Here is a 13,481-nt window from a genome sequence, read left to right as displayed (position 1 = left end):
GGTCTTTTTTAAATAGTTGGCTGCAGTATCCTTTCCTAGGTTCTGCCATATAACCTGCATCTATCCTGGTATTCCCAGCAACCGCTCATACTTAGGGAAATATAAACAGTAGGGTCATGAATTCTGTTGTGTGACCAGAATGTCTGAAGTGGAGCATCTTGGAGCTACTTCAGGAAAATTTCCAGGGATCTGGGTATCCATTTCTCATCTTTGCTTGTTTGGGGGTTAGTTGAGTTCCTAGCTGTAACACCTCCAGACATCACCCTATTATCACATATATTTGAAAGCACGAGAGTGTCTCCCCACACATATGTATACATATCTTTTAAGAGGCAAAGGGGAAGAAAAAAAGGGCTTCTGCCATACTTTGCTAGTCACAGTTTATTACACACCTATGCCTAAATGCCTAGGTAGGAAGTGATATTGTTGTGCTGGGTATAAGTTCATCAAGGTATACTCTCTGGGTTATTCCTGGACAGAAGACACTAAAAGAGACACGGACAAAACAAAATCATGTCTCAGGCAGCAGAATGAGCAATTATGTAGACTTGACCCTTACATATCTTTTCTGTTCTTGCTTAATAGTATAGAATATTATGTTGCCGATGGGTCTGGAAAGCAACTGTTGTTGGCTAGGGAAAGGCCATGTCCTCTCCCTCCTCCCTGATCATTGTCTGCTCCGTTTCCTAGCTTTCTTTCCTCCCACCCTTGCTTCCCCCATAGGTGTCCTGTTAGTTTTCTACCTTACTTAGTTAGCTGGTTAGTAGGTTAGGTAGGTAGTTGGCCAGCAGAATGCAGATAATAGTCTACAGAGATAAGTTGATAGTCCTTAAAGAAGAAAGCTTGTTTGACATCTGCATTTTACATTTTCTGTGGCTGTGAACCCTGGGTAGGAATGGTCCACAGGGTGTTTGTGGAAATGGATTGGTGCTTGAGAAACCAGCCTTTCTTTTCTCACCCTTGCTCTCTCCCTTCCCAAGTCCTGTTGTCCTCCTCTGCCACCATCTTCATCATTCCTTTGAGCCCTACTGGCCAGAAGGTCTCTGGTAGACCCTCCTTCCCTCAGCTAACTGGAATCAACTGAATTAGTTTAGGCTCCTGCATGGCTTCCTAACACACTTGCATCATCCATCACAATGCCAGGTTCTAGAAAGGGCCCTGGTGGTGGCATTCCACATAGTGGATTCATACTACACTCCTGCCCCGAGAGAACCCGCACCTGTGTCACTATCTGGCATGACAAGGTCATTTTACTTGCTCATTAATATGATTCTTCCCTGTCACTTAACAATGACAATTTGTTTTTGTCCTTCTTGGATTTTCTATACCCCCCCCCCAATACACACACACACACACACACACACACACTCAAATCCAGGTGCTTTTCTGCCATCATTGTGTAGGCCTAAGAATGCCTGGGTTCCAACCTCCTCTTTAGAAGTCTCTGCTGGAATATTCTGGAAGATGTGTTTGGAAGCAACTTTCCTGATTCTGAGTACTCCCTCAGGAGGCAGCAGGTAGGCTTTCTAAAAGCAGAAGGGTGGCCATAAGATCACACTTTAATGCAGTCCTTTCCCCTAGGCGACTAAACAGAGAGCTGAGTAAGATCAGAGCAGAAGGCAGGAGTTCAGGAGAGGCTCTAATTAGAGGGAAAAGCAAGGAAAGTAAGAACTCTTGGTCTCTCTGGAGTACGTACACAAAAACAAAACACCATGACTCAGCATGGCAGCAATTTACACCTCTCACTAAATGACAATGTTCTCTTTGGCTGTGTAGGGCAAGTCCACACAACACTGAGAAGTTTCACTTTGGCAAATCTGTGTGAGGCCCGGAATGCATGGGGTGAGGAAGGAACTGAGCTCAAGACACCCCTTTGATACTGGGTTGCCTGCTAAACAGGAGTTGGGTTTGTGCTCCAGAATGGAAGTGGGGATCTGGCAGGGGTTGGGGGTTGGGGAGGGGGAAATGACACAAAAATCCAGGTGTGGTGGCACACACTTGTAATCCCAGTGTGTGGAGACAAAATGGATGGGCGGGTCCCTGGAGCTCACTGGACAACCAGGTTAGTTATTTGGTAAGTTTCAGGCCAATGAGAGACCCTATCTCAAAAGAACAAAAGTAATGGACTGTGCCTCTACATAATTGACAACCTCCAATTGTCCTCTGACATCCACACACACATGGGTAGACACTGTACACATGCAACATTAAATCACCTTAAGTACATTGTAGCATCTCTAAAAATGATGATGATGATAACTTTTCCCCGTTTGTACATAGAGTACTGGTTCCTTCATTGTCATGCATCATGCATAACCAAATCTCGGGCCATTGTGACCTCAGATAGAAAGGCCTGGAGGCCGGGGAGAGGGCTTAGCGTGTAAAGAGCTGGCTGTGCAGGCTGAGGAGTGGAATTCAGATCCCAGCATCCATGGAAAATCTTGGTCCTTGTGACAGCCTTCCTATAACACAAGCCTTCGGGAGTTAGAGATCTAGACTAGCCAAGACAACTCCAAAGTTAGCAAAAGACCTTGCTTCAATATGTAAAAATGGAGAGGGGTCAAACAAGTCACCTGCCAATGAACTTGGGTCCATGTGTACATGCATGCACACGCTTGCTTGAAAACAAACATGAGATCATGAAGGAGTGTGCCCATGTACACACAAAACATACAACACACACACACACACACACACACACACAGAGAGAGAGAGAAAGAGACGCTCATACAAAAGAAGGAGATGGAGGAAGAGAAGGAGGAGGTATAGAAGGAGAAGAAGGAAAAGAGGGCAGGCTCTATTATTCAGTGAATAAAGGCATTTGCTGCACAAAGCTAGCAACTTGAGTTCAGTGCCCAGAACCTGTGTAAGGGAGTCCACAAGTTCTTCTCTGACCTCCACACGTGTACCATGGCAACTACATGCTCCCATCCCACCCCCACATCATTCACATACACAAAATGATTTTTTTTAAGTGTTAAGTTTCGTGACTAGGGGATTAACAGTCTACATTATCTATGCCACCCCTCCCCCAACCTTCACCAAGATCAAGCCCAGGCTGGGCGTTACTCCAGCCTATGGTAGCAACTCATTCCTTTGCCATGTGTCACCTGAAATTCTCTGGTCATATGGCAATAGTGAAAACTATGGAGGATGTAAAGCTTGCATGCATTTTGTCCAAACAGCGAATCTAAACTCCGTCGGCTCATTTCCTGCAGGCTTTTAAGTTGGCCAAAGCACTCACTGGTTTGCTCGATTTTCTTAAGTTTTTTAGTATTTTTTTTTTTGTGTATGTGCACTAATAAGCCCCACTCAGGAAAAAAAAATTAAAAACATCCCTGCCATTCTGAGAAACAGCTTATCCTAACATCTAAAGATAGCATCCCTAATTATTGTCTACATTGTGTGTAAGCTACACGGGATCGAGCATTATTCTTGCTTTACCAGCTGTGGGAAGGTGCAGCCATTACATCAAATGCTTCTAATTTTACAGGAAGAAATCAAAACAAGTGTGGGTTTAAGTCCCAGCAATGAACGCAAACCCTGTGAGTCAAACCGGCAAACTGATTAGCAAGCAGGCCAGGAAGTCAAAACAGCAAATATAAAGAGATCCACAAGCCAGATCTATAAGATGAGGGAAGTAAAAATAGAAGCCAGGGATCAAGTGGAGTCCAGTGGGCGGTCTTGGTGGCACCTAAGGTTTTGTGCCAAGAACCAGATGTCCGCCTTATAGCTCCCAAACTTCTCTTCTCTTTCTGCCTCTCGCCACCTCCCAAGCTGCAAAGACAGAGTTGTCTCCTATGGACTCTGGTTGGTTGACTGTAGAAATGCTTCTTAGAAACCTCGGAGTGAAAGCCAGGTGGTGGTGGTTCCTATTGCCAATCCCAGCACTTGGGAGGCAGAGGCAGGCAGATCTTTGAGTTTGATGCCAGCCTGGTGTACAGAGCAAGTTCTAGCACAGCCAGGGCTACCCAGAGAAATTTGGTCTCTCTGTGGCAAGCTCTCCTTGGTTGAATCCCCTCTAGTTGCATGACGCTCACTAACTTACAAGGTGTCCAGAGCCACTGTTAGGGATAGTCAGACTCGTCGTCTGACTTTAGCTGTAGTTATTATTAGACTAATTGGATTTGTATTAAATATGCCTGTTCTGCTAAGCAGCTCTCACAAACAACACCCAATTTAGGCCTCAAAAAAAAAAAAAAAAAAAAAACCCTGCGGAATGGCTATACTCTACATAGGTTCTGTGAGTCGTTCAGGTCATACAGTTTGGAAGCAAGTGGCAGAGCTGGGGTTCAATCAGATCTTCCTGTGTGAGTCTACACTGTCAACGAGCGTACTATAGTCAGTCCTTTGCTCTTACAGAGACTTGCAATATCCTCTTGTTATTTTCCTGGTGTGTCTTACCTCTGGGCCCTAGGGATAGTGGCTAACCCCATGAATGGACAGAATAAAGACTGATTGGGTCTGCTAGGACGTTCAGGGGTCCACCCACCCAAGAAGAACAGAAGGCCAGTGATGAGAAACATCTGCTGATCCCAAGCCTGGCGTTCCCATGGCTCTGATTGGCCACCGCATGGCAACAAAGGAGAGGATCTGGCTGTTGATGGGTTTCATTCCTCTCCATCATGGGTCCCCATGTCATCGGCATCTCATTAGCACAACTTCTAACTATGGAGACAGGGCATACTCAATGCAGAGGACGGGTTTCTGACTGTGGTTCAGTTGTGTGTCAGTTGTCTGACATCCTAGATATGGGAGAAGCAGAGGCTACTTCGAAGGACCAGCTTGGGAAGCCTGGGGAGGTACTATCTCAGGTACTCAGACCGGGTAGGTAAAGGTATAAGGCATGCAGTCGCTGTTCTGAAGATATCTGGGGAGCAGCATGCCTGGGTACCTCAACGCTTACCTCATTCTCACCAGGCTAGGGACTCACTTCACAGCAGATGGGTTTTATTCTCCCATCTTTGAGTTCTTCTTCTCCCGGCTTTGTCAGTGTCCTTTTGTAAAGAAGCCACACACATGCACATTTAAGCGTCCTTGTTATGTCCTCAGTCCTCCAAAAAGGCATAGCAATTAATGATAGAACCTTCTATCATTAGAGGAGGAGACCTGCAAATTCTCAGGGATATTTTGGGGGCAGGAAGAAAAAAAAAAACTAAGCTGCAAAGTCTCAAAAAAGTACACAAGGCCAGTGCGTTGTGTTGTGAATTGCTATGTTTTTAATGAGCAACATAAAGGTTCCCAAATACTCTCTCTAAGGAGCTGCTCTCCCTGGGGTGCAGGCACCATATGGGAAACAGATGAAAACAGAACCTGGGGGTCCCCCCGCAGGAGGTGATCGGGAACATGGAACTTGGGGGTGGGGGTGAGGGTGTCAGAGTGGTCCCAGAGTGCCTTGGAGGAACAAAGGGAAGAAAAAAGAGGTCTCTAGGGAAGAGAGGAGTCTCGGGTGCTATGGGGACAGGAAGAAAACAAAAGGGGGCAGGAGGAAATGGGGTGGGCGATATTTCAGTTTGGAGTACTCTCAAAGGTGCTAACTGGGAAGTGCTCAGAGGAGGAGAGTATCTGAGCACATGCGATCTCTGGGGAGGAAGAGGGGGTTCTCTGAGAGCAGACTCAAAGACTAGGGGCTTGTGGGATTGTCTTGGGGCACAAAGGGGCTCGGGGTGGATCTAGAGCATTAAGGATCTGGGTCTGTGGAAGTGCATAGGGCGTGAAAGGACTTCTGGGTTACCTAAGGTGTCCTGGACACAGAGGAACGGTGGCCGAGGCACGGGAGAACATCTGGGGTGCGCGGAGGTTCCTGGAGGCATCTGGGGGCCATACAGAGGTGTCTGGCGTGCATGGAAGCATGTGGGGCGCGCAGAGGCGACTGAGGTGTCTGGGAGGCCTCTGTCTAGGACGCCCGGAGGCCTCTAGGGTGACTAGAGGCGTCTGGGGGCGCCTGGAGACATCTATGCATGCAGCGGCTGGGCTCGGAGGCCCTGAGTGAGGCTTAAGTGGTCTTGCACTCGCTCTCCCGCCGCCGCTTCTTGCGCTCCTTTGTCTGACTCTCCCAGGCGGCGGAGCTGCTGGTGCCTACCACGCAGCAGGCGAGCCGGCGACCTGCGTTGCCATTCTGCAGGCTGGCCTGGTTGCCACCTTTACCCAGGTCGTCCTCGCCCGCGTGGACCACCACAGAGCGGCCCAAGATCGAGTGCGGTCCGGCCAGTGACGCGGTCAGGCCGACGCGATGCCTCCAGAGCTGGCCGTTGCGCACCACGAAGTTGCCAAAGTCGCCAGGGTGCTGCGGGTGCGGCACCTCCATCGGGTTGTAGTGCGGGCCGGTGGAATCGCAACCCTGGCTCAGGTCCCCGAACTCATGCACGTGGATGGCGCGGTTGGAGGTGTTCTGCTCAGCTGGGAAGCCCTCCAGATTGAAATAGGCCTCAAGCCTGGAACCCGGCCCCAGCTGCCGAAAGAGAACCAAGCCGGTGATCTGCGGCTGATCCGGTGGCAGCGTGGCTGATGGTTGTACCCTGCAGATTGCATGCATCTCAGCAGCATCCACCTCCCGTCGCCGTCCTAGCTCCATCCAGATCTCCAGCACTTTGGCATGCGTGTCGCCTATCTTCTCAACCAGGTCAAGCCTGTCTATCTTCTCAACCGGGTCAAGCCTGTCTGCTAGGTCGAAGCTGGACTCCCTTGGATCTGACGTGGTGACAGAGCCACAGGCCGCCAGTAGCGAGCCGTAGAACAAGAAGGCCAACATGGCTGAGGTTCTCTGCACCTGTGGAATGCCCCCATAAACCGTGGGAGGAAAGCAAGTCTTAGCCATTTGAAATTTCCAATCTCGGGGAGTTCATTCACACACCCCAAACCCACAGTCCCCAAGGGATTGCCTGGGTCTTCTCATTTGGGGCAGGAAGCTGGGGTGGGGGTAAGGGGGTGGGGATGTGGGGCAGAAGGACATAAATATGTCTCCAGGCACCAGGCACAATGTTGGGTCCTGTGTTTACAGAAGTGCCAAAAATCATGCGTTAAAAAAATTCTGCATGTTGAATAGCTGGAGGAAGTCTTAGGGCTTCGCGCGCGCGCGCGCGTGTGTGTGTGTGTGTGTGTGTGTGTGTGTGTGTGTGTGTAAGATGGGGGATCTCGCTGCCTTTCTAGATTGCTAACTCTTCCCACCTCCCTGCCTGATCTCCCAGGCTCTTCCTTCTGGCAGACAGATGTGAGCCTTACTATTCCCACTGCCATCTTGGATTTTGCCTGTCCTGAGTCCTCTTTCTGAAGTGTAGTCACCCTGTTCCCCACCACTTGGCCTACTTGGAGCTTGTGGTGGCAGCAATTCAGTTTTCTTCATGGTTTCTCCCTTGAGTACCTGTAATAGTTTCCTAACTAGTCCTCAGCCTGTGTCTGTCTCTGAGTCTCTGTGTTTCTGTCTGTCGCTTTCAGGTCTGTCCAGCTCCTAGGTCCACACCAGGCACAGGGTACATAGTTACTGAATAAAGAGAACAGTGAAGACAGCCGGGTCCTCAAGCCATCCTAACATAATTCTCAGGTTGAGGTTTGAGCCTTGTTCTGGGGACACTGGGGGGTGGGGGGGGCAGTGTGCAGATTTAAAACACTACATCCTTTTTATAAACGTGTAAAATTACATATCAATTTCACAAAATTTAAGTTCTAATAAGAAAGGACAGGGGCTGGGTTTGGAGACCAAGGAGACAGGAGAAAGGCAATGGGTACAATCTAGGGATGGAAAGAGGCAGCCTTAGGACTAGTTAGGGGGGCATTGCAGGGAGCCAAAGCAAAAACCATGAAAACTATTACTCAGTGGAGTTGGCAGAGAAGGGCATGGGTGTGGTAGCAGCGGCAGGAAGGAGAGAGACACAGTTGCCAAACACCAAGGTGCCCCAAAGAGAAGAATGTGTGAGTGCTTGTGGGTACCAGGCCCAAGAGGAAGTGGGCTAGTATGTGAGCAGTGGTGGGGACGTCTGGAAGCTCAGGTCTGGCATTGGGAGAGTCCAGGAGATTGGCTTAGTGTAGAGTGTGCATCAGTGTGTGTGTGTGTCTCTGTGTGTGTGTGTGTCTGTGTGTATGTCTGTGTAAGAGCCCAAGATCAGACATCTTCTTCAGTTGCCCTCTACCTTATGTATGGAGACAGAGTCTCTCACTGAGCCTGAAGCTTGTTCTTGTCTGGCTACTAGTCTAGCTAGCCAGATGGGGGTTTCCTCTCTCCTCCTCCAGGGCGCTGAGATTATGGGTGGACCACCATGCCCATCCAGCTTCTTGCATGGTTTCTGGGGATCCAAACTCCCCATTTTTGCTTTACCCACTGGGCCATCTTTTCAGCCTGGATTCTAGTTTTTAAAAACCAAGATGATTCCAATTCAGAAGAGCTTAACTGGATTTTGCTTTTTTTTTTTTTTTTTTAGGTTTAAATATCCTGGTGCCCAATTCAAAGACAACGGAAAGGTACAGAATCCAACCTCAGTTACAACACAGCTGACTCATTTGATGTGTGGGTGATTGATTTCAGGATGCCTCATGGATTCCAAAATCCATGGATGCCCAAGTCCCTTACATAAGATAGCAAGATGTGTGCACAGAAACAGCTCAGATGGTCCTGTACTCTTTAAAACATGCCTGGATGGCTTACTGCAGTTACCAGAGTAAATGCTGCGTAAACAGTCATTGCGAGAATAAAGGTCTGTATTCTATGTTCCGTGCAGATGTAGGGTGGGGTTTTTTGTCTGTTTGAGTTTTGTAATTTCTGTCTGAGGTTGTCTGTAATGCATAACCGAAGGACATGGAGGGTGACTCTATTGTGACTTCAGAGGGCTGCAATCCACAGCCTTGGCTCCTTACCTGTAAAATAAGACCAGTTCTGCTATCGAGGGTCATGATGAGGGTCAAGGTAGATATTTATAAATGAGATACTTTCACATTTTAAAGGCTGCCCTAAGGGATTAATGATGCCTCCAAGGGGCTGGTTGAAGGTCATCTGTGCTTTCAGAGTCCTTCTGCAACCCCTGAATAGGTGCCATTTAAAATGAATGGAGTGTGAGTTCTTTCCAAAGCTGTTATGGAGGGACAATTTAGTATGGTGATTATAAGAATGGATTCGGGAACTCACCCCATGAATCTAAAACTTGACTACTACTTACGCTCTGAGGTTATCTGCCATTGCTCTTTCTATGCTCAGTAGCAATTGTGCTAAGCTGCAAGCTGTAGATGGGCCTGCTTCCTCTCTGAGCCTAGTTCTCAGTTGCAAGTAGGTGCAGGCATGCCTACCTCTGGGGAGCTTGCTACCAGGCCTCAAAGAGAAAACTGAAGTGCCAACACCTGTTGAATATTTGGGCCATGTGCTGTTAAAAAGCTTTTGGCATATATGAATTATATATATATGTATATGTATATATATATATATGTATGTTTGTGTGTGTACATCTCTCTGTAGGTGGGTTCGTGTGTGTGTATGCGTGTGTGTGTGTGTGTGTGTGTGTATGCATGTGTGTGTGTGTGTGTAGATCACTGATTCAGCTCGATCACTAGGCCAGCAAGCCCTCCAATCTCCATGATTGTGCCTGGCTTTTACATAGATTCTGCAGATCAGACTTCAGTCCTTGCTCATAGCAAGCACTTTACTGACGGAGCCATCTCCCCAGTCCCGAGGTTTGGATCCCGGCAAGCACCCTATGAAGTGGGTGCTTACCTGGATACAAGTGGGCAGAAAGCAGGGACACAGAAGTGAGGTTCTCTCCCATGGTGGTTATGTAGTCACCAAAGAGCTAAGGGCAGGATTTCGAAATGAGTGGTTGATGGAGCTGTGAGAACCACCAGCTTGGGGATTCTGTGAAGGCCGAGGAAGGAGGGGATACCCAGAGATGGTTTGAGAAGAACAAAGATGTTAGGTCTCAGGGGACATTGAGAACGTAAAACCTACAGACCCCTCCCCTTTGATGTGGCCTACTGTGGCCCTGCCGTTAGAGCTTAGGGGGAGAGGGTGAAGTACAGGAGAAGCCTTATACATCTTGCCCCCTGATCTCTCACTGGACAGGGACTCTGACCCTCTCCAGAGGCAGCTGTCACTCAGGAATGTTCTGTGCTCAGGCTTTGCTTCAGGAATTCTTCCTGCAGAGCCTAGAGCAAAATCCAACTGGAGTGTGTTTGTGGGCTTCTCTAAAAATGAACACTTGAAAAAATATATATATTCTCTTAAGAAACGAAACGAAACAAAAAAAGAGCATCTTTCTGCACTTCCAGGTAAACCTAGACTCCTTGTTCGAGTGTCTCCCTTCCCCCCAGGCATTTTCTTCCTCAGCGGCTCCTTATAAGAAGCCTTTGCTGTAAGCCAGGGCTGACAGAACCCAGGTGGACTCCCCCAGAGTCCCTGCTCATCTTCCCTAACTCCAACCCAAGCCCCTCAGCGTCCACAGACAGCCTTCCATACATGACATTTATAGCACGGAAGACCTCCTCAACCAGCCAGTGCAGGCCCAGAGCAGAAAGCTTTGTCCCACCACCCTCCTTCCCATCTTCCCATGACTCTACTCCCCACTTTAGAAAAGCCAGGCCTGTCATTAATGGGGTTTCTCTCCCCCGAACATGATTGAAACTTTTCTAACCAGTGCCGGCTGCCCAACCCAGTTCCCAGAACTTAAGAAACACATTCCTAAAAGAATGAAATGAACTTCAGTTTGGCACGCACCTGTCAGGCTCTCCTCCCAAGAGCTCTTTCCCTCTGGTGAAGTTCAGGCCAGCACCCAGCTAGAGGCCCGAGGAAGAGCCTCTGAGTTGCCTCCCCAGAGCTGTCCAGCTGGCTGTTATGTGAGCGAGCAGCCGGGAGGCCAGCCCGGGGGAGTGGTCAGCAAATGGGAGGAAGGTCATTGGGCTGGCCAAGAGAAGCAAAGCCAGCTTCGCTGTCCCTTGTGGTAAAATTGCTGCCTCCTCCTCTTCCTCCTCCTCTTCCTCCCCTCCTTCTTTTTCCTTCTCTTCCTACTCCGTCTCCTTCTCCCCTTCTTATTCCTTTCTCCTCCTCTTTTTCTTCCTCCTCCTCTTCCTCCTCTTCTCCTCTTCCTCCTTTTCCCCCTCCTCCCCCACTTCGTCTTCTCCTTGTCCCCACCTCCCAGTCACTTTCCCACTGCTGGTTCTGCTTGCCAAGTATGCCTTTCGTGACTTCCCTGGCTCGTGCAGACGCAGTCAGTGACCTTCAAAACGCAGCAGGGGAGCAGAAATGAGAAAGAAAATAGTCTTGTTTGAAGAGGCACAATGGTCTCTTTATCGAAGGGCCTTTTCTTTTCCCCTGACTCCCTCAGCTACTGACTTCTTTTGCTGGATGTTGGTATATGTTTAAGACAGACATGGGCACTTGGCAGCTGAGTACGACACTCTCTCCAGAGCTGTGCTACCACACAAGGTGTGGGGCAGGCATGGTGGTGTGCCTTCAGTCTTGCCTTTTCCTACCCGTGTGCTCCTGGAAGCCCTCCCTTTACCTCCCTCTCAGCATCTGTAATATAATAGCTCTCATCCCCCATGAGAATCAAAGGAGTAAAGCCAGTGTCTGGTTTTCATAAGGACCTTAGTGAATCAACAATGACCATGACAATAACATTATAACTATTGCCACTGTTGTATTAAAATGACAAAGGAGGGTTGTTTGTTTTTGAAACAAAGTTGCATTTAACCCAAGCTAGCTTCAATTCGATCTGTAACTGAGGATTACTTTGAACTTTTAATCCCCCTGTCATCAGCTCCCAAATGCTGGGATTGCAGGCGTGCACTATCACGTTGGTGTGTCGCTGGGGTCAAACACAGGCCTTCATGCGTGTTAGGCAAGCATTCTGCCAACTGAGGCCTGCCCAGGAAGACTGTTACATAGACTACACAGACTGGAGGAGCCAGGAACCTCCAACCCCAGGCTTTTTATTTCTTTTGTTGTCATGAGCTCCTGTCGATCACAGAAACTCTCCAGAAATAAAAGGCTCTCTTTCCCAGAGAAGCATCTCCAGCTTGCTGCCGCCTGTCTGTCCCCTGAATTTCTTTGACAAATGGTTATTGGGTACCTGCCCCCTACCACGCCACACACCAGAGACTCCAAGCTGCACAAGTTTCTGCCCCATGTGGTTCACACTCTTAGGAAGCGTCAGTGGTACAGCTAGAGACAGAGGGACAGGATGGTCCCTGACACCTCCAGTCACCAGGTCTGGCAGGTGGGAAGTTTGTTCAGTAACCTGTTCTCTGCGTGCCACCTGGAGCTCAATGAACCTCCTTCAGGTGGCGGCTCCTAGAAGCATGGCGTTTAAATATTGATGGTTTTGAGATCACTGCTTGGTTGAAAGGCCCACAGGAAAGGGCCTTGTCCAGAGGCAGCTAGCTACTCTAAGAAATGAAAAGCAGGCTTCTCGGGACTTGAGGGCTCTGGCCCATCTGTCCTGCATCTGTTTGAAGGCAGACAGCTCTGCCAGTTCAGTCCTGAACTTTTTACCTGCTGTTGGGAGTAGCTGTCCTCAATAAATGAGCTTACAGAGTGTCAGGTGCTACCTACTGCCCATTGGCTGCCAGCCACCCACAACCACCCACCACCTACAGCCACCACAACCACCCACATACACCCTACCAAATCCTGGCTTCTCCATTCATTTTGTTAAATCCTTATTTTCATTCATTCATTCTTTGAGTGATTCTTTCTTTTTTCTTTTTGTAAGATTTATTTACTTATTTTTATGTGCGTATACTGTTGCTCTCTCCAGACAAACCAAAAGAGGCCATCTGATCCCATTACAGATGGTTGTGAGCCACCATGTGGTTGCTGGGAATTGAACTCAGGACCTCTGGAAGAGCTCCTAACCACTGAGCCATCTCTCCAGCCCTGAAGTAACTCTTGCATAAGTTCCTAGCTACTGTTTTAAGTGGTACTCTCTTCCACGAGCCTGATTTTATTTCGTTCAAGACTCAGGAAAGCATTCCTTCATTCTGGGATTCTAGGATTAGTGGCAAGCCTCAATTCACTTGCATTTTTTATGCTCTCTAGGAGAAAATTGCCCTCCCCCTCCCCTCTCCATCCCTGTAGCATTCAGTCCCCTTCCTTGGGTATTGTGATCTCTTTTCTTTCTTAGAAGCCAACTTTATTCCTAGATGCAAAGCTGGTGGCTTGGGCACCATTTGTCATGGTCTAAGCGTGATGCATTCTGGGACAATGAGACTCCAAGCTAATTAGTTGGGACCGCCCCCTCCCCCCCCGCAAGACTTTGTTGACCCATGTAAAAGGAAATACAAGGAAAGTACAGTGGAACAGGGATGGGGTGGAGGCCCCTGCACTCAGCCACACCAGAAACTCTGCTTTCATTATGTGAATCTTCTCATAGTACAAGAAAGTATCATGGGTATCCCAGTTGATGATAGCAATAGTTTTGATTCATCTACTCTATAGATAAGGACATAAGGCTCAAAAGGGAAAACCACGGGGTCAAGATGCACAGCTAGCAAAAGGCCAAGTCAGG

General features: G+C 48.5%; 1 protein-coding gene across 1 annotated transcript; it reads right to left on the bottom strand.

Annotated features, from left to right (window-relative positions):
• Positions 1–5,196: 5,196 nt before the first annotated feature.
• Sod3 (superoxide dismutase 3) lies at positions 5,197–10,997 on the bottom strand. The gene is made up of 2 exons (XM_021162753.3): positions 10,691–10,997; positions 5,197–6,769 (listed from the first exon to the last, which is right to left on the bottom strand). Exon 2 carries the CDS (start codon positions 6,749–6,751, stop codon positions 5,996–5,998), a length of 756 nt encoding a protein of 251 aa, XP_021018412.1. The 5' UTR covers positions 6,752–6,769; positions 10,691–10,997; the 3' UTR covers positions 5,197–5,995.
• Positions 10,998–13,481: the final 2,484 nt, after the last annotated feature.

The sequence above is a fragment of the Mus caroli genome, unplaced genomic scaffold (assembly GCF_978045245.1).
Source record: "Mus caroli unplaced genomic scaffold, Mus_caroli_1 scaffold_4, whole genome shotgun sequence".
In the NCBI taxonomy this organism is placed as follows: Eukaryota; Metazoa; Chordata; class Mammalia; order Rodentia; family Muridae; genus Mus; species Mus caroli.
Note: the sequence above shows the minus strand (reverse complement) of the source record. Positions and strands in the feature narration are given on the sequence as shown.